Source organism: Euleptes europaea, chromosome 11 (genome assembly GCF_029931775.1).
Source record: "Euleptes europaea isolate rEulEur1 chromosome 11, rEulEur1.hap1, whole genome shotgun sequence".
Classification (NCBI taxonomy): Eukaryota; Metazoa; Chordata; class Lepidosauria; order Squamata; family Sphaerodactylidae; genus Euleptes; species Euleptes europaea.
Window position 1 is genome coordinate 6,753,359 of NC_079322.1, and position 21,081 is coordinate 6,774,439.

The 21,081-nt window shown below is 47.7% G+C and overlaps 1 protein-coding gene across 1 annotated transcript in view; it reads left to right on the forward strand.

Moving 5' to 3' along the window:
- The window catches only part of ANKRD17 (ankyrin repeat domain 17), a 117,469-nt gene extending 96,967 nt beyond the window's left edge, over positions 1 to 20,502 (forward strand). The window contains exons 30-34 of the mRNA XM_056857396.1: positions 5,105 to 5,299; positions 11,854 to 12,111; positions 18,967 to 19,145; positions 19,952 to 20,116; positions 20,443 to 20,502. Of these exons, the coding sequence (XP_056713374.1) occupies positions 5,105 to 5,299; positions 11,854 to 12,111; positions 18,967 to 19,145; positions 19,952 to 20,116; positions 20,443 to 20,502 (857 nt within the window). The remainder of the gene's footprint in view (positions 1 to 5,104; positions 5,300 to 11,853; positions 12,112 to 18,966; positions 19,146 to 19,951; positions 20,117 to 20,442) is intronic.
- Positions 20,503 to 21,081: the final 579 nt, after the last annotated feature.

Sequence of the window (21,081 nt, forward strand, 5' to 3'; positions counted from 1 at the left end):
TAAAGAAAAAGACGGGAGATTTAAGACTGTGTATTGACTTTCGCAGACTGAACGCAGTCACCCAGTCTAATGCTTACCCCCTCCCTCTTATTCCTGACCTTCTAGCACAATTAAAGGAGGGCCGAATCTTCACCAAACTGGACTTGGTAGAAGCCTACCACCGCATTCGCATCAAAGAAGGAGACGAACCCAAAACGGCCTTTTCCAGTTGTTTTGGGATGTTTGAGTACCTGGTCATGCCGTTCGGACTTTCGGGGGCTCCGAGTGTCTTTATGCAATTAATTAATGAAGTTTTGCATGATTTACTGTTTCGGGGGGTGGTGGTATTTCTCGATGACATTCTTATTTACTCTGAGACCATGGAAGAACATGTGCGCCTAGTGCGAGAAGTGCTCCAGCGGCTGCGGGAGCACAAACTGTATGCTAAGGTGTCCAAGTGTGAATTCCACCAACCTTCTATTACATTTCTGGGGTATGTGATTTCCCACCAAGGGTTGGAAATGGACCCCGCCAAGGTCCAGGCGGTGCGGGACTGGGAAACCCCCACTACCCGCCGCCAACTTCAACAGTTTTTGGGGTTTGCCAACTTTTACCGGAATTTCATTCCCAACTTTGCCCAAGTTGCGCTTCCCCTCACTGCCCTGTTGCGTACCAAGGACAGGGGGGCTAGCGCCGCACTCCCCTCAGCCCGTCTGCAATGGTCTCCCCAGTGCCAGCAAGCTTTTGAACGTTTAAAGCTACTTTTTTCATCCGAACCCGTTTTGGCTCACCCGGATTGCACCAAGCCCTTCGTGGTGCAGGTGGATGCCTCGGATGTAGCCATGGGCGGGGCCCTATTGCAGAGGGATGAGGGGGGACGGTTGAGGCCATGCGCCTACTTCTCCAAGAAGTTTTCCCAGTCCGAAATCAACTGGGCCATTTGGGAGAAGGAGGCAGCAGCGGTCAAACATGCCCTTACCATATGGAGACACTTCTTAGAGGGGGCCGAGCTGCCGTTCGAAGTGTGCACAGATCACAAGAATCTTGAGGCTCTCAAGGGAGCTAGAAAACTCAATGCCAAACAAATTCGGTGGGCCCAATTTTTTGCAAAATTCCGGTTCACCCTCAAACATGTCCCTGGCAAAGAAAATGCCCTAGCTGATGCTTTGTCACGACTTCCCCAGTATCGCAACGATTTCGATCGCCCCGTCGACTCCCTGTTCACTCCCGAACAGCGAGGGGAAGTCCCTGGCTTGGCCGTCACCACCCGATCCCAAGCCCGCCAACCGGAGACCCCCCCTACGCTCAAAGGTATCCCGGAAGCATTCCAACAGCGACTCCGGGACGCCTCCTTACAGGAGGAGGAGCACCATCTCCTCCCCACTGGCTTGGAACGAACCAACACTTGGTGGGTGCAAGGGGGGAAACTATATGTCCCATCTTCCCTTCGCAAAGAAGTATTGGGACTCGTACATGGGGCCAGGCTAGCGGGTCATTTTGGTTTCATAAAAACGCTTCACCTGGTTCGAAGGCAATTCTGGTGGCCCGGTATGAGATCTGATGTAGAGTTGTATGTGCGCAGCTGCCCCACCTGCGCCACAGCCAAGAAACGGATGGGAAAACCCCCGGGGCTTCTCAAACCGCTTGAGAACCCCTCCCGTCCCTGGGAAGTCATCGCCATGGATTTTATCACCGACCTACCTCCAAGTCGGGGGAAAACGGTTCTCTGGGTTATCACAGACCTCTTTTCCAAACAGGTTCATTTCGTTCCATGTGCAGGTCTTCCTTCAGCCCAGGGCTTAGCTAAACTGTTCATCACGCACGTCCTCAGGCTACACTCGATCCCGAGGAAGGTCCTCTCCGACCGGGGGGTCCAGTTTGTTGCCAAATTCTGGCGGGCTTTCCTAAAGTTAATGGGAGTGGAGGAACAGGGCCTTTCTTCCGCCTATCACCCCCAAACGGATGGTCAAACGGAACGAGTAAATGCGGTAGTAGAATGTTATTTGCGTTGCTATGTAAATTTCCACCAGGACGACTGGGTCGACCTGCTGCCATTTGCCGAATATGCGTACAACAATGCGCCTCATTCCTCTACCGGCTTTAGTCCCTTCCAAGTTATATACGGGACGGATTTTGGCCCTTTCGGTTCTGCCCCCGTCTCGCCAGAGCTCCAGTCTACCCCTGATCTTCAGGAGTGGATTCAGGTGGTTAAATCCACCTGGCCATGGTTGCTCAAAAATCTGGAAAGGGCAAAAAGCAAGTACAAGGAACAAGCAGACAAACACCGGTCTCCGGGATGGGAACTCAAGGTGGGGGAGCAAGTCTATCTGTCCACCAAAAACCTCCGCTCTCTTCGCCCCTGCAAAAAACTGAGCGACCGTTATGTAGGACCTTTCCCCATTACCAGAGTAATCAACGAGGTTACCGTGGAACTGAGTCTCCCTAAGACTCTCAAGGGAGTTCATCCAGTCTTCCATATAAGCCTCCTCAAACCTTATGTAGCAGCTCCCCAGTTCCACCCCCCTCCCGCTCATGAGATTCCTACCGTAGTAGGAGGGGATACCCATTTGGAAATATCCAAGGTTTTAGATTCCAAATGGAAGAAAGGGAAACTGTTTTACTTTGTTCGCTGGAAAAACCTTGGCTCCGCTCATGACGAATGGGTGGCCGCACCCCACATGGCAGCTCCTCGCTTGGTCCGAGAATTCCACCTCGCTTATCCCGATAAGCCTCGTCCTCTCGGAGGGGGGCCTTAAGGGGGGCAGAATGTGAGGGTCTCTGTCTTTGTGTCTCTGCTTTCCATCACCTGCGGTGTTATCAGTGAACTCGTAAAAGCAGTTCACACCTTCTGGTCTCAGGCGCCAGGCCTGATGGCCCATGTATCTTCCCCCCCGCTGTTCTTCCTGCCAGTACTCCCTCAGGCCGGTGCGGCCTTGGAAGTGTGATAGCCGCACCAGACTTCCTGAGATCCGTCTGATGTTTTGTATTATGCCAAGCTTGTAACTTCCCATAACAATAAGTGTGAACCCCAGTGCCCCAGTGCCCTGGAGTCAATATATTCTGTAAACCCGTATAGCCCCTCACTTGCAACTTTCTACCTGTGCCTGTCTCATCTCCTGAAGGCTTCAATAAATCTATTGTTTCTGTATCAACGTCTGAGCAACTGATTTGGAGAAGCAAACTCAGAGAGGGGGATCTCTCACAAGCTGTCTATCAGCACTGGAAAGCAATAACTGGTCAACATTGGGGGTCTGTTTCGGCCCCATTTGGGTATGCTAATGAAAGGAAAGGGCGAGAAAAAGTCATGGGGTTTGGGCTTTGTAGGGGGCTGTTTGCAGAAATTCTTAGTGCTGTGGCTATTGCACATGCTGGTTTCCTGCTGGCCGTGTTGGGGAAAATGACAGCCATAAAGAGAAATGCCATTGAAACGGGTGGCGTACCAGGTTCCAGGTGGCTCCCGTTTATCCTGGGGCCCGGAACCCTCAGAGCTAGGAGCACCCGCCCACCCTTCATCAGGTGGGTGCCCACGATTGCCCCTGGAGGGATCAGCCATCCCTATGGATGTGCGGTTCTTTCTAGGGCACAGAAATCGGCTTCTGCAGATGTCCTTTGCCAGCAAAACACAAACGGTTGAAGCAGAATATGTGCTGTTCACAGAACATGGAAATTCCTAGCTCTGAAGCCACTGTTGCCCCATCGCCTTTTCAGGGGAATAAAATTGAAAGGTAGAACACAAAACATCTGGAGGGTGCTTTGGAAAACTCTTTCTGCCTCCAGGAGCCTCTCCATCTGGGTCACTGGCGTAGGAGGCTCCCCAAAAACAGCCCTGCCAGCATGTGGCTATTGTTTGCAGCTGTTGGATGCAGCATGTGATCAGACATGGCAGTGCTGTTGTGGGTTGAAGCAGATCCCGTATGAGCTCCATAAACACAATGGGGCTCTGCTTATCCCCTGGCTGACGAGTCACCCCTCTCCAAGGGCACCAGAGGGTGCAGGGCTTCAAGAGGCGGGCCGAGTGGCAGGGCACCTCCTGCACCTCACCCACTCATGCTCCACGGGACCACTGCCATCCTGCCTCCTCTGATTGTGTGTCGTCCTATCCCTCAACCCAGGTTGCTGTGCCACCCAAATGGAGAGCGCTGGCAGTACGTGGATACGTCACACACCCAGCTGAGGAAGGAGGGGGCACCATGCCAGGGCAGGCTGACCAGGGCCTACAGAGAGGGTGCTTAGTTCAGTATGTTCAGATAGGTTTGGGGCCCTGTGTTCCAGCCACCCTCATGCTCCACCAGTGTGGTGTAGTGGTTAAGAGCAGTAGTTTGGAGCGGTGGACTCTAATCTGGAGAACTGGGTTTGATTTCCCAGTCCTCCACACTAGCGGCAGACGCGAATCTGGTGAAGCGGGTTGGTTCACTCCTACACATGAAGCCAGCTGGGTGACTTTGGGCCAGTCACAGTTTTCGTAGAACTCTCTCAGCCTCACAAGGTGTCTGTTGTGGGAAGAGGAAGAGAAGGCCATTGTAAGCCGATTCGAGACTCCTTATGGTAGAGGAAAGGGGGTATAAAAACCAAGACTCTCTTCTTCTGGAAGGTTGTTTGAAACATCAGTTATATTGTACTTTTGACAAAGAATTCTGGGATAGATTAGTACATTGGCAGATACTTTGCTTCTGTTACAACCATTGGTACTACTGCTACACAGGGAAAAACAAATCAAAAATAGACAATAAGCAAATAATGTATTATTTGTTAGCTGCTGCAAACATCAGAACTAAGAAGGCAGCTCTGTGCCTTGTTGGCCAGAACCCTGTTTTTACTGGATAAATGTTACAGATGGTGTAAGTGTAGAAAGGATTTTGGGCTTCCCAGTAATGCCAAGTTCTTTTTAATTTATTTATCTTGAATTGTATCATACATTAAAAGTTTGATTTTAATATATTTTGGTATACATGAGCTACATAACCTCTTAATATAAAAAAGTTGCATTGCTATATGTAAAACTGAAGACATGTTTTATGACTAGCTAATCAAAAATACAAAACTGCAAAAGAAAAATATTTTGAGCCAGAATTTAGTTCCTTCCCTGTATTACAAGGAAAACTGATATTTGCGCATCATTTTGTAGGTACTGTTAGTGTGGATTCGTCATATGGTTCTGTGACACCTTCTGCTCCTATGGGCAACTTTGCCTCAAACCTGTCATGTGGGCAGATGTATGCACCAGGAGCACCCTTTGGAGGTGCAATGGCAGCTGCTAATTTTAATAGACAGCGTTTTTCCCCACTCAACTTATTGCCTCCATGTTCCTCTGCTTCTAATGGTGAGTTGTGATTAAAACTAAAATGTTTAATTGGCAAATTGTTTGCTTGCAGGATTCTGCCTCGTCCAGTATTAGATTTTATCCCCTTCCTTAAAGATGTCCAAGAGGAAAAATGGCTGGATCCCTCCTTGAGCACATTAGTAATCAGTTACTGTGATGTTGGTGTTCAGTCCCAGTATAAACCAGTTTAATGCACTAGTTGATGCTCTGACCACACCATAAGCCTTCTGGTGTACCTACTTAGCAATCCCTATTTGTGTTTATTCTTATTCTTATGGAGCAGTCCTAAGCAAGTCTACTCAAAAATAAGGCCTATTCAAGGGGGTTTACTCCCAGGAAAGTGTTCTTACTATTACAGCCCTAGTGTTATAAGATTGTAATCCTGCTCCTAATATCATGTTGACATTTTTATGAAATTGTATTGACTCTAAAGTTCCTTTCACTTTATTTTGGTGTCCAGATGTCCTTTTATCAAAGAGTTCTTGTTCTTGTTGTCATGTATCCAATGAACCATGCACGGATTTCTACAACAACTTAGCACAGTTCTCTGTACATGAGGGTAGTTACCCAAGAGGAAGTGCCAACCCAGTAATTGGAAATGAGTAAATTTAAGCTAGTAAATCTCGTCATGTGGATGCTCTGGGAGTGATTACTGGATATTACAGTACCATGTGTCTGGTTTGAGTCCTTTCTTTGCCCTCCCTCCTGCAAGGGATACGTGGGTTGCTAATGGATTCTCTGTTCCTACTGCTGTCCTCCAGCCCCACGGCTGTCTCCTGCTCCCTCCTCCACTCTTCTCTGCAGGTGGTTTCTGCAGTCCTTGCTGATAGGAAGTAACACTTCTTAAAGTTATGTATGTTGTTGAGTAATGTTTGCTCTGGTCACATTAACACATCTGTTAGACTGAGGGGAGGGGAAGCACTGTGTATTGCACAAGTTGGAATAGTGGTTGGATCCAATAATGTTTTCTTGGTACAGCCCTCTTCTGTAGCACACACACACACTTTCGCAAGTACAAGACCACTCACAGTCCCCAAAGAGAACCACCTGATACATGCCAGGGAGTGGCGGAATTCACTTGGGATCTCCCAGTCCATTGCCTGCCAGTTTGGGAGGGTAATTCCTTTTCCCGCTTAGCTGACCAGTGGGTGGGTAGGGTGCTTGCCCTTGCCTTTTCTGCCCCACACAGTTGCCCATGAAATCTCTTTGGTTTCTCCTTCTCCTGTGATGTAGTAGCTGCAACTATAGAGCTACAACAGCCCTCGCTCTCTCGCTCCCCACCAGAGAAACTATATTAAAATACTTTACAGTTGGGGTTATCAACTTAGATGTGAGCTCTGGGGTTCTCTTGACTCTAGAAATCAGTCCCCGGAAGGAAACAGCAGCTTCAGAGGGAAAACTCTGAAGCTATGGTGTACCATAAAGGCTAGGTGAAATGGAAGTCTTAGAGTGACATCACATCTTCTCTGAGATTGCTCCCTTCTCAGGAACTACCCCCAAACCTTCAGGGACTTCCTAAACTGGAGTTGGCAACCCTATACGCAATCAACCCAGCAAAAATAATCATGAGTCTTGTGGTACTTTAAAGACTAGCAACATTTTATTCCAGCATGAAGTTTCATAGACTAGAACCCCCTTCTTCAGATGTGATGAATGGATCTTCACGAAGTCCATTTTATGTGGGAGATTTGGGGGGGGGGGGAATCCAGGGACCATGAAATGTAGGGAGTTTGGGACGAAATGCCATTGTGTAAAATCCAAATCTAATCTAGAGAAGTACGGGCCATTCACAAGTTCCCTTGTGCTACCTGAGCACTGTTTCTGGCCTCAAGGTCACCATCCTTCAACAGAACAACTTAGGAGGGAGACTGGAGAAAGGAGTGGCTGAATTAGGATTTATTCAGGTTGACAAGAGTATCCAGACAACATGATCTTGTGGTTATGGGGTGAATTCAGTTTCCCTGATGTGTGCTGGGCGACAAACTCCGCTAAGCATCCACAGTCACGCAGGTTCCTCACCTGCCTGGCTGACAACTTCCTTCATCAAATGGTGGAGGTAGCTACGAGGGGCTCAGCCATACTCAACGTTAACCAACAGGCAAGAATTGGCAGATGGGGTGAAGGTGTGGGGACCCTAGAGGGAAGTGACAATGTCCTCCTGGAATTTCTTTTGCAGTGGGGTACCAAGGAAATTCATAGCCAGACGTGTATGTTAGATTTTAGTAGGGCGGCAAATGGAGAGTCATTCCATGGGCAAGACTGCTGGAAGGCAAAGGAGCAAGTGAAGGGTGAAGCTCAAGCCCTCACTATTCCAACAAGACAGAAATATGGTAGACGATCCAAGAAGCCAATGTGGATGAACAGAGAACTCCATGATAAGCTAAGAAAAAACAAGGAAAGGTTCAAGAAATTGAGGCAAAGACAGACCTCTAAAGGAGTGTATCTGCTGGTTGCTAGGCACTGTAGGTCAGCCATCAGCGAGGCCAAAGCTCAGAGTAAGCTGAGGCTGGCCAGGGAGGCTTGCTACAACAAGAAACGCTTCTTCAGATATGTGAGAAGCAAACACAAGGGGGAAACGGTGATAGGCCCACTGTTGGGTGAAAATGGAGAAACTGAAAGCAGAAAGGCTCAGTGCCTATTTCGCCTCAGTTTTTTCCCTGAAGAAGAGAACACGCTCATATAGAGAGGGTTGTAGGCAAAGCCCAGCAGCCAGGCTGGGGTTGAGATGGACAGAGAGGTTGTTGAGAGGCACCTGGATACAAATCCCCCGGGCCAGACCATATGCACCTGAGAGTTCTCAAAGAGCTTTCTAGAGAGCTTGCAGAGCCTTAGTCCATCATCTTTAAGACCACTTGGAGGACAGGAGATGTGCCACAGGACTGGAGGAGGGCAAATGTTATCCTAATCTTCAAAAAAGGAGGAGAGATGACCCAGGAAACTACAGGCCAGTCAGTCTTTAAAGGGGTCAGTCTGCGAGCATCTGAAGGACAACTTGGTGATCCGTGGAAGCCAGCATGGATTTGCTTATAACAGGTCCTGCCAGAACAACCTCGCCGCCTTCCTTGATTGTGTAACAAGCTTACTGGATTGTGGGAACACCACTGATGTTTACCTTGATTTCAGAAAAGCTTTTGACAGGGTTGCACATGATGTTCTGATAGGTAGACTAGAGGAGTGTAGACTGGACTCTAGTATAGTTAGGTGGAGAGGTGACTGGTTGGGGAACCACACTCAAAGAACAGTTGTCAATGGCATTTCATCTGATTGGAGGGAGGTGTCCAGTGGGGTACCTCAGGTCTGAGTTGGGGCCTGGTACTTTACAATATTTTTTATAAATTATCTGGATGAGGGTGTCGAGGGACTACTCATTAAATTTGCAGATGATACCAAATTGGGAGGAGCAGCGAACACACCAGAAGACAGAGACAGAATTCAACGAGATCTGAACACACTGGAAAAGTGGGCAGATGTGAACAGGATGCAGTTCAACAAGGACAAATGCCAGGTTGTACATCTGGGTAACAAAAATGAGAAGCATACATACTGAATGGGCGATACACTTCTGGGTAACTGTGTGAACAAGATCTAGGAGTACAGGTGGACTGTAAACATGAGCAGTCAGTGCAATGCAGCGGCAAAAAAAGGCTAATGCAGTCTTGGGGTGTATCACCAGGGGCATAATATCCAAATTGTGAGATGTCATAGTCAATCTGTACACCATATTGGTCAGGCCACACATGGAGTACTGTGCGCAGTTCTGGAGGCCTCACTTCCAAAAGGATGTAGACAGAATGGAGCGGGTGCAGAGGAGAGTGATGAGGATGATCAGGGGCCTGGCGACCATGTCCTATGAGGAAAGGCGGTGGGACAATGGAATGTTCAGTCTGGAGAAGAGGCGGTTGAAGGGGGCATGATTGCTCTCTTTAAGTATTTGAAGGAGAGTCACTTAGAGGAGGGCATGGAGCTGTTCCTGTTGTCAGCAGAGGAGAAGACTTGCTATAATGGCCATAAATTACATGCAGAAAGGCTATTAGGAAACATTTTTTACAGTAAGAGTTGTTCAACAATGGAATCGGCTGCCTAGAGAGGTGGTGAGCTCCTCCTCTCTGGCAGTCTTCAAGCAGTGGCTGGATGCTCTAGGCTGATCTTGCATTGAGCAGGGAGATCTTCCTTTATGGCCTTCCAACTCTGTGATTCTATGTAATCAACATTTAAGTTCTACTTTTCAGTTTTAAATATGTGGGAAGGTGGGAGGGTCCATCAGTCTTCTATGGGGAAAGCACTCTTCATGTGGTCCAGGGTTCATTGCTGTTGTAGAGACATGGAGAGTACAGAGTTCACTTTCTCAGTATTCAGGTGTGGGCAAGGCCCTGTGCTCGATGCTCAGCGTCTGCCTCTTGGACTTCTCTCTTAGCTTCACGTAGGTCCAGGAGTCCCCCTGTTTTCACCTGAGAAAGGCTGGAGAGGCACTGGTGGCTGCTGTTTGCAGATCCACTCATTGTCTGTGACCTCTTACTCTTGCTAATGATCCAGCACATCCTCTGTAGGTTCTTTGCCATGGCTCAGTATATCTCACTTTTTCCGTTGCATTTTCTCCCTGTCTACCTGTACATTTTTATCCTGCCCTTCCTCCCATGAGCTCAGGAGTGGCAACATTATATGCCAGGTTCTCCCCTGCACCTATTTTGTCCTCGCAACAGCCCTGAGAGGCAGTTTACTTTGCATGAGAGAGAGAGCCTAGCCCAGGAGCCCCGGGTGAGTGTGGGTTATACACTAACCACTTGGCTCTCTGTATGGGGGTGGGGAAAGGGGTGGGGGAGGTGGCCATTAAGTGGGGCTTTGTAAGTTCCAGAGTCACACACCCTCCAGCTTAATGAATTAAATCCCCTTAATACTAAACAGGCAGAGGGGTGACTGTGGTAAGTGGGTAACGGTGTACGTGCCTGATAGATTTGGTTGTACATTTTGTATTTCTGGCATTCAGAGCAGGGATTATCCTTGACTTGAAGGTATTAAGATCCTCCCAAAGACACTGGCTGCTTCCAAATATCACACTGATCTGCAGTTAAATTCCTGTTTGCTGTGGCAGCTTCTTCATTGGGCCCACATGCTCCCCTGCAACATCTAAATGTAGGATCCTGAGCAAATTGGTCTCTCCCCCCACCCCACCCCACCCCACCCCACCTCGGGTTTTAAACTGGATATTTGACCCTGGTTTAGAGCCCCAGTTTATGAAAGGCATTCAGATATTCTAGGCAATGACTGGAATTTTTTTTCTGGACTCTGAAGTAGAAGGGAGGGTTATGGGATATACAGAGGCTCAAGAATCCACATTCATATCCATTGTGCCAAACGAGTTTAATTGCAGTTTACCTTGTCATCTGGATTATTTTTCGTAGTGAGAAGTGGTACTGTTTAGGATGTTGTGAACATTATGTCCCTTCAGTCGTTTGCAGTGAAGTGTGTTTTATGGAGGAAAGAGGTCTGAATTTTATACTTGCCTCTTTTATCCTGAAGCTCTAATTCCAGAATCCTCCCAGGGAGGAGGGGAACTTGAGAAAGGTTGTTCTTTAGCGAGTAAAAGGCATTCTGCCCATGCTTAGAGGCATGTATTTCTCTACACAAGCAAGTCACAGCAAGGTGTTTTCCATTGAATGATAAAACCAGGCTGAATGGAACTGGAAATGCATTTTTGTGTTCCCGGGTTGCCTCCCACAGCCCCACCTACTCTTGAGTCAAATTTCTCACTGCAAATAGGAGAGGCAACCCCAGAACTCCAGTTTTCTGCCCAGCATTCTCACTTATCACTGTAGACATTACAGAAGACTGACAAAAAAGAAAGCAGCAAAGAGCCCGGGGGTGGGGGAGGTGGTGGGACAGAGCAGGAGAGATTTGGTGGGGAATTCTGACTCAGAGAAAGACTCCTACAGCCCCCCTCACTCCCTTGCCAGGCAATGGGGGGGGGGGAACCTACATGTTTTCCCTTCTGAAAGGTGTTAGAGACTCTTGTTTTAAATGAAAGCATAGAATGCAGAGTTGGGGCATAATGTACTTCTAAGGTATTTCCTCTCAAATACCCTCCAGCTATGGACCTGCTCCACTCCCAGTTGGTAGGCATCAGAGTTTTAGTTTTTAAAAAAGAGCTTGAAGCGTGTGAGACAGGGATGCCCACGGGTCTGATCCAGCAAGGCTCTTCTCGAGTTCTTAAAGTCTGCCCTCTCCTATTTTAAGGCAGGGAGTGGGTCAGTTCAGGCACTGTGGCCGTCACCTCCAAAGGCTTGCATAGGTAAATCCTCCCTTTATTGACTAATAAACTAATTCTGTTTTAATGCAAGCGGTGCAGTTTCAATAGCCTCTGGATCTGAATAGTGAACCTGATATAGAAAGCATAGTGTGGTCTTGAAACAGTAGTGACCAGCACATCCTAAGAAATGGATCCTGTTGCACAAACGCTTGTAACGCAACAACTCTGGTTTTAAAATGCCGCAAAGATCTTTTTTCTATTTGCTATGAATAATGAACTTTTGCAAACACTTGTTTGCCTTTCTTTCTAGAGCCACCTGCTCCACCAGTATCCGCTGCTGCAGTAAGCGCTTCATCCCCAGCCTCTCCATCTATGTCCCTGGGGTCAGAAAAGCCCAGCACTGCCTCTCAGGATAGAAAAGTCCCTGCTCCAATCGGAACGGAACGCTCTGCGCGTATTCGGCAAACTGGAACATCGGCTACCTCCATGATAGGGAACAACTTAGCCACTCCAGTGAGGCACGGCGGCATCTGGTCTTTTGAAGGGATGGCAGGAAACCAAGGGCACGGTATGCACATTGTTATTAAAGGCATGGTAAGCACATTGTTATAGTGTACTGTTTCAGAGGGGAGAGGAGCTACGATGGGGGAGACTTGTCTTAGCAGTAGTGTGTGCGAAAAGGATCTTGGGTCTTAGTAGACCAAACACTGAACATGAGTCGGCAGTGTGATGCGGTAGCTAAAAAGGCAAATATGATTTTGGGCTGCATCAACAGAAGTATAGTGTCCAGGTCATGTCTCATTCTGTGACCTTCAGCAGATCATGACAGGGGTAGGAAAAATCAAAAGCCTGATTATAGGATGGGGGAGACTTGTCTTGGCAGTAGTATGTGCGAAAAGAATCTAGGGTTCTTAGTAGACCAAACATAAGAACATAAGAAAGGCCCTGCTGGATCAGACCAAGGCCCATCAAGTCCAGCAGTCTGTTCACACAGTGGCCAACCAGGTGCCTTTAGGAAGCCACAAACAAGACGAGTGCAGCAGCACCATCCTGCCTGTGTTCCACCGCACCCAAAATAATAGGCATGCTCCTCTGATACTAGAGAGAATAGGTATGCAGCATGACCAGTATCCATTCTAACTAATAACCATGAATACCCCTCTCCTCCATGAATATGTCCACTCCCCTCTTAAAGCCCTCCAAGCTGGCAGCCATCACCACATCCTGGGGCAGGGAATTCCACAATTTAACTATGCGTTGTGTGAAAAAATATTTCCACACTGAACATGAGTCAGCAGTGTGATGCGGTAGCTAAAAAGGCAAATGCGATTTTGGGCTGCATCAACAAAAGTATAGTGTCCAGATCTTGCGAAGTGATGGTATCGCTTTACTCTGCTCTGGTTAGACCTCACCTAGAGTATTGTGTTCAGTTTGGGGCACCACAATTTAAGAAAGATGTAGACAAGCTGGAACGGGTCCAGAGGAGGGCAACAAAGATGGTGAGGGGTCTGGAGACCAAGTCCTATGAGGAAAGGTTGAAGGAGCTGGGTATGTGTAGCCTGAAGAGGAGAAGACTGAGAGGGGATATGATAACCATCTTCAAATATTTGAAGGGCTGTCATATAGAGGATGGTGCTGAGTTGTTTTCTGTTGCCCCAGAAGGTCGGATCAGAACCAACAGGTTAAAATTAGAAGAGTTTCCATCTAGACATTAGGAAAAATCTAACAGCGGTTCCTCAGTGGAACAGGCTTCCTCGGGAGGTGGTAAGCTCTCCTTCCCTGGAGGTTTTTAAGCAGAGGCTAGATGGCCATCTGTCAGCAATGCTGATTCTATGACCTTAGGCAGATCATGAGAGGGAGGGTACCTTGGCCATCTTCTGGGCGTGGAGTAGGGGTCACTGGGTGTGTGTGTGTTGGGGGGAGGTAGTTGTGACTTTCCTGCATTGTGCAGGGGGTTGGACTAAATGACCCCTTCCAACTTTATGATTCTAAGTGATCCTAATTCTTCATTGTAGTTCTTCTTTCTGAGGCAGTATCTGGCAGGAAGCGATAAAATTCCTAGAATCAGAGGTAGCTCCACTTTGTAAATTCATTGCCACATTTACATTCCATATTACTAATAAAATTATGCCTTTTAGTCCTCACTATTAATTGGGCAGGATTTAGTTCAGTATATGTATCTTGTGAACTACATGGAAGACATAGCTTTGTGTATCTATGTTTTCGTGGCTTCTGTGCAGTCCCACATAGGACTGCGCAGGCCAGCCACGGAGAAGATTAGAAAGCTTCTGGAAGAGTCGGCTCCCTTGGAGCGCTCCCCTCCCCCTCGTCAGTGACCAAGACTTAACGGCTTTTCCCGCCCTGGGATCACATGACGAGGGGGTGGGGAGCACTCTTCCCTCAGTTCTCATTCTGCCGCCACGGAGAGAACAGTGATTTCAAGTTTTTCCCTGCGGTTGCCTGAGGTAAAGTTTTCGCTTTTCGATTCCTTTCCTCCTACCGCTTCTTGGGGAAGGACTTTTCGGAAGAGTACTTTTATTCTTTACGGCATGGCGCTTTTTAAGAAACGCCACACGTGCGGCATGAAGATGGCCTCGTCGGACAAACATCATGACTGCCTCCTTTGCTTAGGAGAAGGCCATATTGTAGAGCCCGTGTGTAGAGCCTGCTCCTTGTTCACCCACAAGTGCCGCCAGGATCGAGCAAAAAAACTTAAGGCTGCCTTGTATGAGAAGACTTTCCGTCCCGATATGGGTGACAGGCCTAGATCTTCAGAGACTCCTTCCACTTCCTCTGCCAAGAGATCAAAGGAGGTCCCGGAAGAATCCAGAGCGTTGTCTGAGCCTCCTGCGAAGAAGCACAAGGAGAAGAAGAAACATCTCTCCTCTCCTAAGGCGAAGCGCACGGGCTCCAAAAAGGAGGACGCCAAGTGCTCAGCGCCGACAGCATCGACGTCGACGGCCCCAGTATCGACTCCGACCTTGGTGTCGACGGAGGTGCAGCGACGGGGTTCATCTGCGTGGCTTCTATGCAGTCCCACATTGGGACTGTGCAGGTGCAGGCCAGCCACGGATAAGATTTATCAGCTTCTAGAGAAATCTAAAAGGAGAGTGCTCCCCCTCCTCTCGGGGCATGCATCTGCCCACCCACCAGTCACATGACCCAGGGGGAGGGAGCACTCTTCCCTCCAGTTCTCTTTCTGCCGCCACGGAGAGAGAACGTGTTAGCTTCTGCTTAGAGAAATGGAGGCCCAAAAGGCCCCTCTTTTCAAGAAATGTCTTACTTGTGGTGCGAAAATAGGGAAAACAGATCCCCATAAAGAATGCCTGTTATGCCTGGGAGAGGCTCATATTTGCGGCGTCCTGTAAAAGTTGCCCTAAACTTACTGCGAAAACTCTGAAAGGCCGCTCGACTCGTCTCCTCTCCCACCTCTACAAGGAGTATCTTCGGCCAGATCCGGGGGTAGGTCCCTCAGCTTCGTCTCGGGTTCAGTCGAAGGATCCGGGGCCGTTGTCTAAAACTCCCGGGGTTGGCCCTTCAGCTTTATCTCAAGGTAAATCAATTGAACCGGGGCCCTTCTCGGAAACCCCCCAATGTAAAACGGGAGGTACTTCTTAATGGAAGAAAATTTCCTCCACTATTATTCAGCCAGCGAAATTCATCGCGCCTCAGGCGGAGGAGGACCGTGGCCGTGGTCCCTCTCAGAGTTCCTCATGTCGGGAACCTCCTTGCTCCCCGAGGTCTCCTTGTCTTTGGTCGCCTTCGGAATTGCCTCGGCTGTTTCTTCACACTCGTTGGCTCCTCATGCCACTGACGTTGCCGGGCGCCAGCCCATTACTATAGAGGACTCCCCTCCTCGTACCCTGGCTACCCCCTCGGTTCCAACTCCAAGCAGGGCCCAGGAGGAAAAGATCTTCATGAAGGAGCACCTTGTTCATCTCTATAAGGCGTCGAGGGGAGCTGACGCGTCCCACTGCAGACCTGGAAAGGGAGAAACCAGTTCCCTCAACGTCGAGAGCTACTGGTTCCAGAGAGATCCAGGCTTCGATGTCGACACCCAGGCAAGTCCTCGACGACGAGGACTGACGAAGAAGCTGATCGAGGGTCAGAAGAGTGTTCAGAGGACACTTCCCTTCCCTCCCCGGAGGACACGGTGGGGGATTCCACCCCCATATCTCCTACTGAGGACTTAAAAGTGTTCTCGGAGCTCCTGCTCTGGTATGGCCAAGGCTTTGGGGCTCATGAAGATACAATCTGACCCCAGACCTTCTGACCCCATTATGGGAGTGCTCTATAGCCCGGATGCAGGGCCGGGTAAGTTGCCTATGGTTAAGGGTATCAAAGAAGTGGCTATGACCAATTGGCATAAGCCTGCCTCTGTGGTGGCTTCCATCAATTTGTATAAAATTGATGAGGAGGAATGCCAATTTCTCTTTAAACACCCACCAACAAACTCTATCATCACAGAGGTATTGGCAGCCAAATATAAGTCGGGTTCCCACTCTGTCCCTCTCGACAGAGGGGCGTAAACTTGATGGCCTGGGGCGTAAATTATACTCCTCGGCTGCGCTAGGCATTCGCATAGAAAATTTTGGGGCCCTCATGGGCCGTTACCAAATGTCCTTATGGGACAGGGCCTCGGAAGTTCTAGACTCATTGCCTGAGGACAAGAGGTCTATTTTAAAGTCCACTCAGTTGGAAGGCTAAAGGTTGGGCAAGAGCCAAATTGCTGCCTCCAGACATATGGCAGATTGCTCAGGGAGGGCCATTGCATCGAGCATTGTCCTCAGGCGCCATTCCTGGCTACGAGCATCCTCTCACACTAGATGTTAGGGCTAGAATTGAGGATATGCCCTTTGACGCCAAGGCGCTTTTCTGTGAGCAGACAGATGAGGTATTACACAACCTCAGAAAGCAGAAGGCAACTGCTAAGTCCTTAGGGGTCACCCAACAATCTGGTCCCTCTTACAAACCCTGGCCCTATACCAAACAGCATCAGCCCTACTATTCAGTCAGGTACAATCATAATCAGTCCTGGGGCTACCAACAGCCGCAAACCCAGCCTCGCTATCAGCCCAACCCACAACAGGGTAAAAGGTACACCCCTAGGGGGAAAGGCAGGAAAGGGGGTTACTCTCCCCAGGAACAAGCGAATAAAAAGGGTTCGGCATGATTGATTGCCCCTCAGTTCCACTGTTTGGTGAACGTCTTTGTCAATATTTCAGTAAATGGTTGCAGATTTCAAATGACAGCAAGGATACTTCATTGAATTTTCCTCAGCCCCAAATTGCATGCCTCAACCCTGGGGTACAGAGGTAGTCCAGCAGGAATTGTTGGATGAGGTTTACTCCCTATTACAAAAGGGGGCGATTCAGATTGTCCCGCCCACTGAAGCCCATACTGGTTTCTACTCCAGGTACTTCTTGGTTAGCAAGAAAGGAGGAGGGAAGAGGCCCATCATGGATCTGAGGGCTCTGAACAAGTTCATACTTGTTAGGAAATTCAGAATGCTGTCCCTACATGAGATTTTGTCCTTGCTTTCAGGATCTATGTGGTTTTCTGTGTTAGACCTGAAAGACGCATACTTCCACATCAAGTTTAGATGCGCTGGGGTCACCTACAGATACACTGTGTTGCTCTTTGGACTGTCTACAGCGCCACTCGTATTCACCAAGGTCATGGCTGAGGTGGTGGGCTACCTAGCATTGCAAGGGTGTTGTATTTTTCCTTACTTTGACGACTGGCTGATGGTGGCCAGGTCCCACCAGGAATTGTCCCAGTCGGTGGCCAAGACTACGACCACCCTGGCAGAGCTGGAATAGGTAATCAACTTCCAGAAGTCTCGCCTCGCTCCGTCTAGAGTGACCGATTTCATAGGTGCAGTGTTGCGAGCAGAGTTGCATGCTGCCTTTCTACCCTTACCCAGAATTAGGTCCATCCAGAAACTAGTAAACTTCTTTACTCTGCAGAGGTTTCAGAAGGCAGTCACAGTTCAGAAGCTATTAGGGCTTATGGCTTCAACCACAGCCGTGGTTCCCTTCGCAAGGCTCCGCATGAGGCCCTTACAGAATTGGTTTTTAAGGGCCTTCAAGATGAATGTTGATCCTCAAGGGAAGAAGCTATCTATTCGCATGGTAATCATCAGGTCCCTTAAATGGTGGATGGAGGAGAGCAATCTTGCGGGGGTGAACTTTGGGGTCATCTCTCATGACGTTCAGCTATTTACTGATGCCTCCTTAGGAGGCTGGGGTGCACATACCAGGTCCCTTCTAGCTAAGGGACAATGGATCCCTCGTGAATCATCCTTGCACATTAACATCTTAGAAATGAGGGCGATCAGATACGGCCTCAGATCAAATGGGGAAATTTAAAGGTTATTCATTGATCTAATCCATTTTTACTATTACAAATAATGTTTAAAAATCAAAATTTATAATTATTATAGGATTGATTTAATATAAAGAAATAAGCACATGGTTTGAAATAATACATTATCATGATTTAATTGATATGAAACAAAGATATAATTAAATGTACATAACATTATTAGGATTAGAATTCTTACACAAAAGAGTATATAAATTTATAACAAGACAGAGGGAGATGATGGGGAAGTCATTATTTTGTATTTTTAAAGATGAAAGTATTTTTTGTTTGTTGATAATTTTTTAACTGTTGAAATGGTTGTTTACAATACTATGAAAAATAATAAAAAACTGTTGTTGTTTTTTAAAAAGAATACGTTATTCTGTTGACCATCACAAACCCATCTCCACATTGAGTGAGCTTGCTATTCTTCCATGTGGGACTGCACAGAAGCCACGAAAACAAAAAACAGTGTTGCTTACTTGTAACTGTTGTTCATTGAGTGGTCTTCTGTGCAGGCACACATCCCTCCCTCCTTCCCCGCTGTGGGCTGGCACCGTAAAAGAGTGTACTCCCTGCGGCAGCGATTGGAGAACTGAGAGAAGAGTGCTCCCCACCCCTTGGTCATGTGATCCCAGGGCGGGAAAAGCCGTTAAGGCTTGGTCATGGACGAGGGGGAGGGGAGCGCTCCAAGGGAGCCGACTCTTCCAGAAGCTTTCTAATCTTCTCCGTGGCTGGCCTGCACCGTCCCATGTGTGCCTGCACAGAAGACCATTCAATGAACAACAGTTACAGGCAAGCAACACTGTTTATATTTGTGTATATTCATAGCCCAAAGCGAGACAGCATGTCCAGCTCCTCCCCAGGCATTATCCAGCCTCAGCTCTTCTTTGTTTCAGCCAGGCAGCTGTATGGCCTGCTGTCAGACAATATGCTGGCCACTTGTTTAAATTGTACATTTGGAAAGCATTCCGAAGTGATCTATCTGGTCATAACAGCTCACTACTGTGGCTGAATAATTTACGACTAATGGCTATGCCCCTTTCTTTCTTGGCAGATAAAGTTGACTGGTGTCACAGTGAAATGGGAAGCCTCGTGGTCCACAGGCCAGCGTCTGACCCAGGGGTCTTCTCACAACATCAAGCAATGGAAAGAGACGTCACAGGAATCGTAACTCCTTCTGGTACATTCCATCAGCACATTCCAGCAGGATACCTGGACGTCCCTAAAATTGGGGTAATAATCCAGATGTATTTGTAGGACGATATATTACAGAGAATTTCAATGCATACATGAAAGACCTGTTCGTTTGTTTCTGTAATGCAACATGCACAATATCTTCTGATAGCTTTATGGTGAAGACCCTGTTTAAGACAGTGCTGCAGGGGTCAAACCAGTTAGTGGTGAAAAACAGGCCGGTATATAAACTCAGCACTGTAAGTCGTGGGGTATGTACAGGGAAGGCCAGAGTTGCTACACTTAAGAGCTAAATTATGAAAACCTCTGTCTAGCTAAGCCACAAGAGGCCATCTGTGACCCCTGTTTGTCTCTCCTCTGAATCATCTGACCCCAGTTCTTTTCTATTACTGGTTCTCCTGCACCTCCCTGTCCTTTTTTCCTCTGACTCAGTCCCAGACATTCCCCTGCCTCCATTGCCTCGTCTACCACCACCTCATCTTCAGTGTAGCTGGAAAGAACCGACTGAGCTGGTGAATGAGCGAGCATTAATGGGGCCTGCGCTGTCCAGTCTTTCTTTGTTCACTTCCGTAAACTGCCCAAGAGTATCCCGTGACGTCCCCGGGAGCCACATTTTGGCCCTGCTTGCTGCATTCTTTCAGAAGCAGAAATGATGACAAGTACTTTAATAGTGTTCATAAGCGATGCTTCATTTGAACAGATGTTTTTGTCATCCAGATTATGTTGATTTTAGATTATTTAAAGGAAAATTGCATTTTGAAAACAAATATGATATGGTTTTTATTGTTAATGAGGAAATATACATAAAAAGGTTGAATAACCGGTTCTTCTTTTCTCATTGAAAGAGTATGCCTTTCTCTGTGTATGAGAATGCAGTGATTCCCCCTGTCGCACCTATTCCAGATGGGACTGGAGGGCCCATATTCAATGGACCTCAGGCTGCTCACCCGTCTTGGAACTCGCTGATAAAGATGGTTTCCAATTCCGCAGAAAATAACGGCCCTCAGACAGTGAGTCTGGCTGTCTTATTACTTTCAGTACACTCTGTGCTGTTAAACTGGAGGATTCCTCTACTTCCTCTTCCAGGGCTGAGAGACCAGCGTGCCTCTCTGAGACTCAAGGGGCGGCACCTCTCCGGCCTCCTTTGGGCACCCTTGCCTGTCCCTTCTAGTCCAGTGCTGAGCTGGGTCGGCATGTGGAGACAAACCTCTAAGCTGCCAAGGTGGGGCCAAGTGTGTGTCTTGTACCAACCTGGTGATTTAGCTTCATTACTACAACCAAGAAAATATGCCCAGCATATTCTGTACAGCTTCAGACTTTTCCTCTTGTCCTTCAGGTGTGGACTGGAACGTGGACGCCTCATCTGAACGGCGTTCATATGAACCAGCTTGGTTGAATGGGATCCCACAGAACCTCTTCCCCATTGGGCTTAAAGGAGAAAAGAACGTCTTTCCAGCTCCCAGATCATCCAACTAATCATTTTGCAGAACTAACTAATTGACCCTTTTCTGTGAACATTGTGACTGCCTCACCATTATATGGATCAATTTAGCCTTTATTTAGTTTGATTTATCCTCCCACTTTTATTATTTTTGACATACTTTTCTGTTGAAGCTGTTCTTTGGGCTTGTTGGTTTCTAGTACTGTAGTACTAGTACAGGTTTTGGGAGTACACATAACTTCAGCAGCATTATGTAAACTTGATCCTGACATTTTAGAATGGCAAATAAATGTACACTTGTTTATATAACAGAAGTGGCTACGCAGAAAGTAAATTTCAGTATGTCAGTATAGAGGCTCTACTTTATGTAGACTTTAATGTGAGAGATGTACCTTACTATTCAGCAATCTGAATGTTTCCTTCATTAAACTATTAATAAGCATATTTTTTCTACTTGTGTAATTTAAATGCAGCAAAAATAAGCATTATTTGGAGTTCCCTCAATTATATACCAGGGACACTTGTTCATTATAT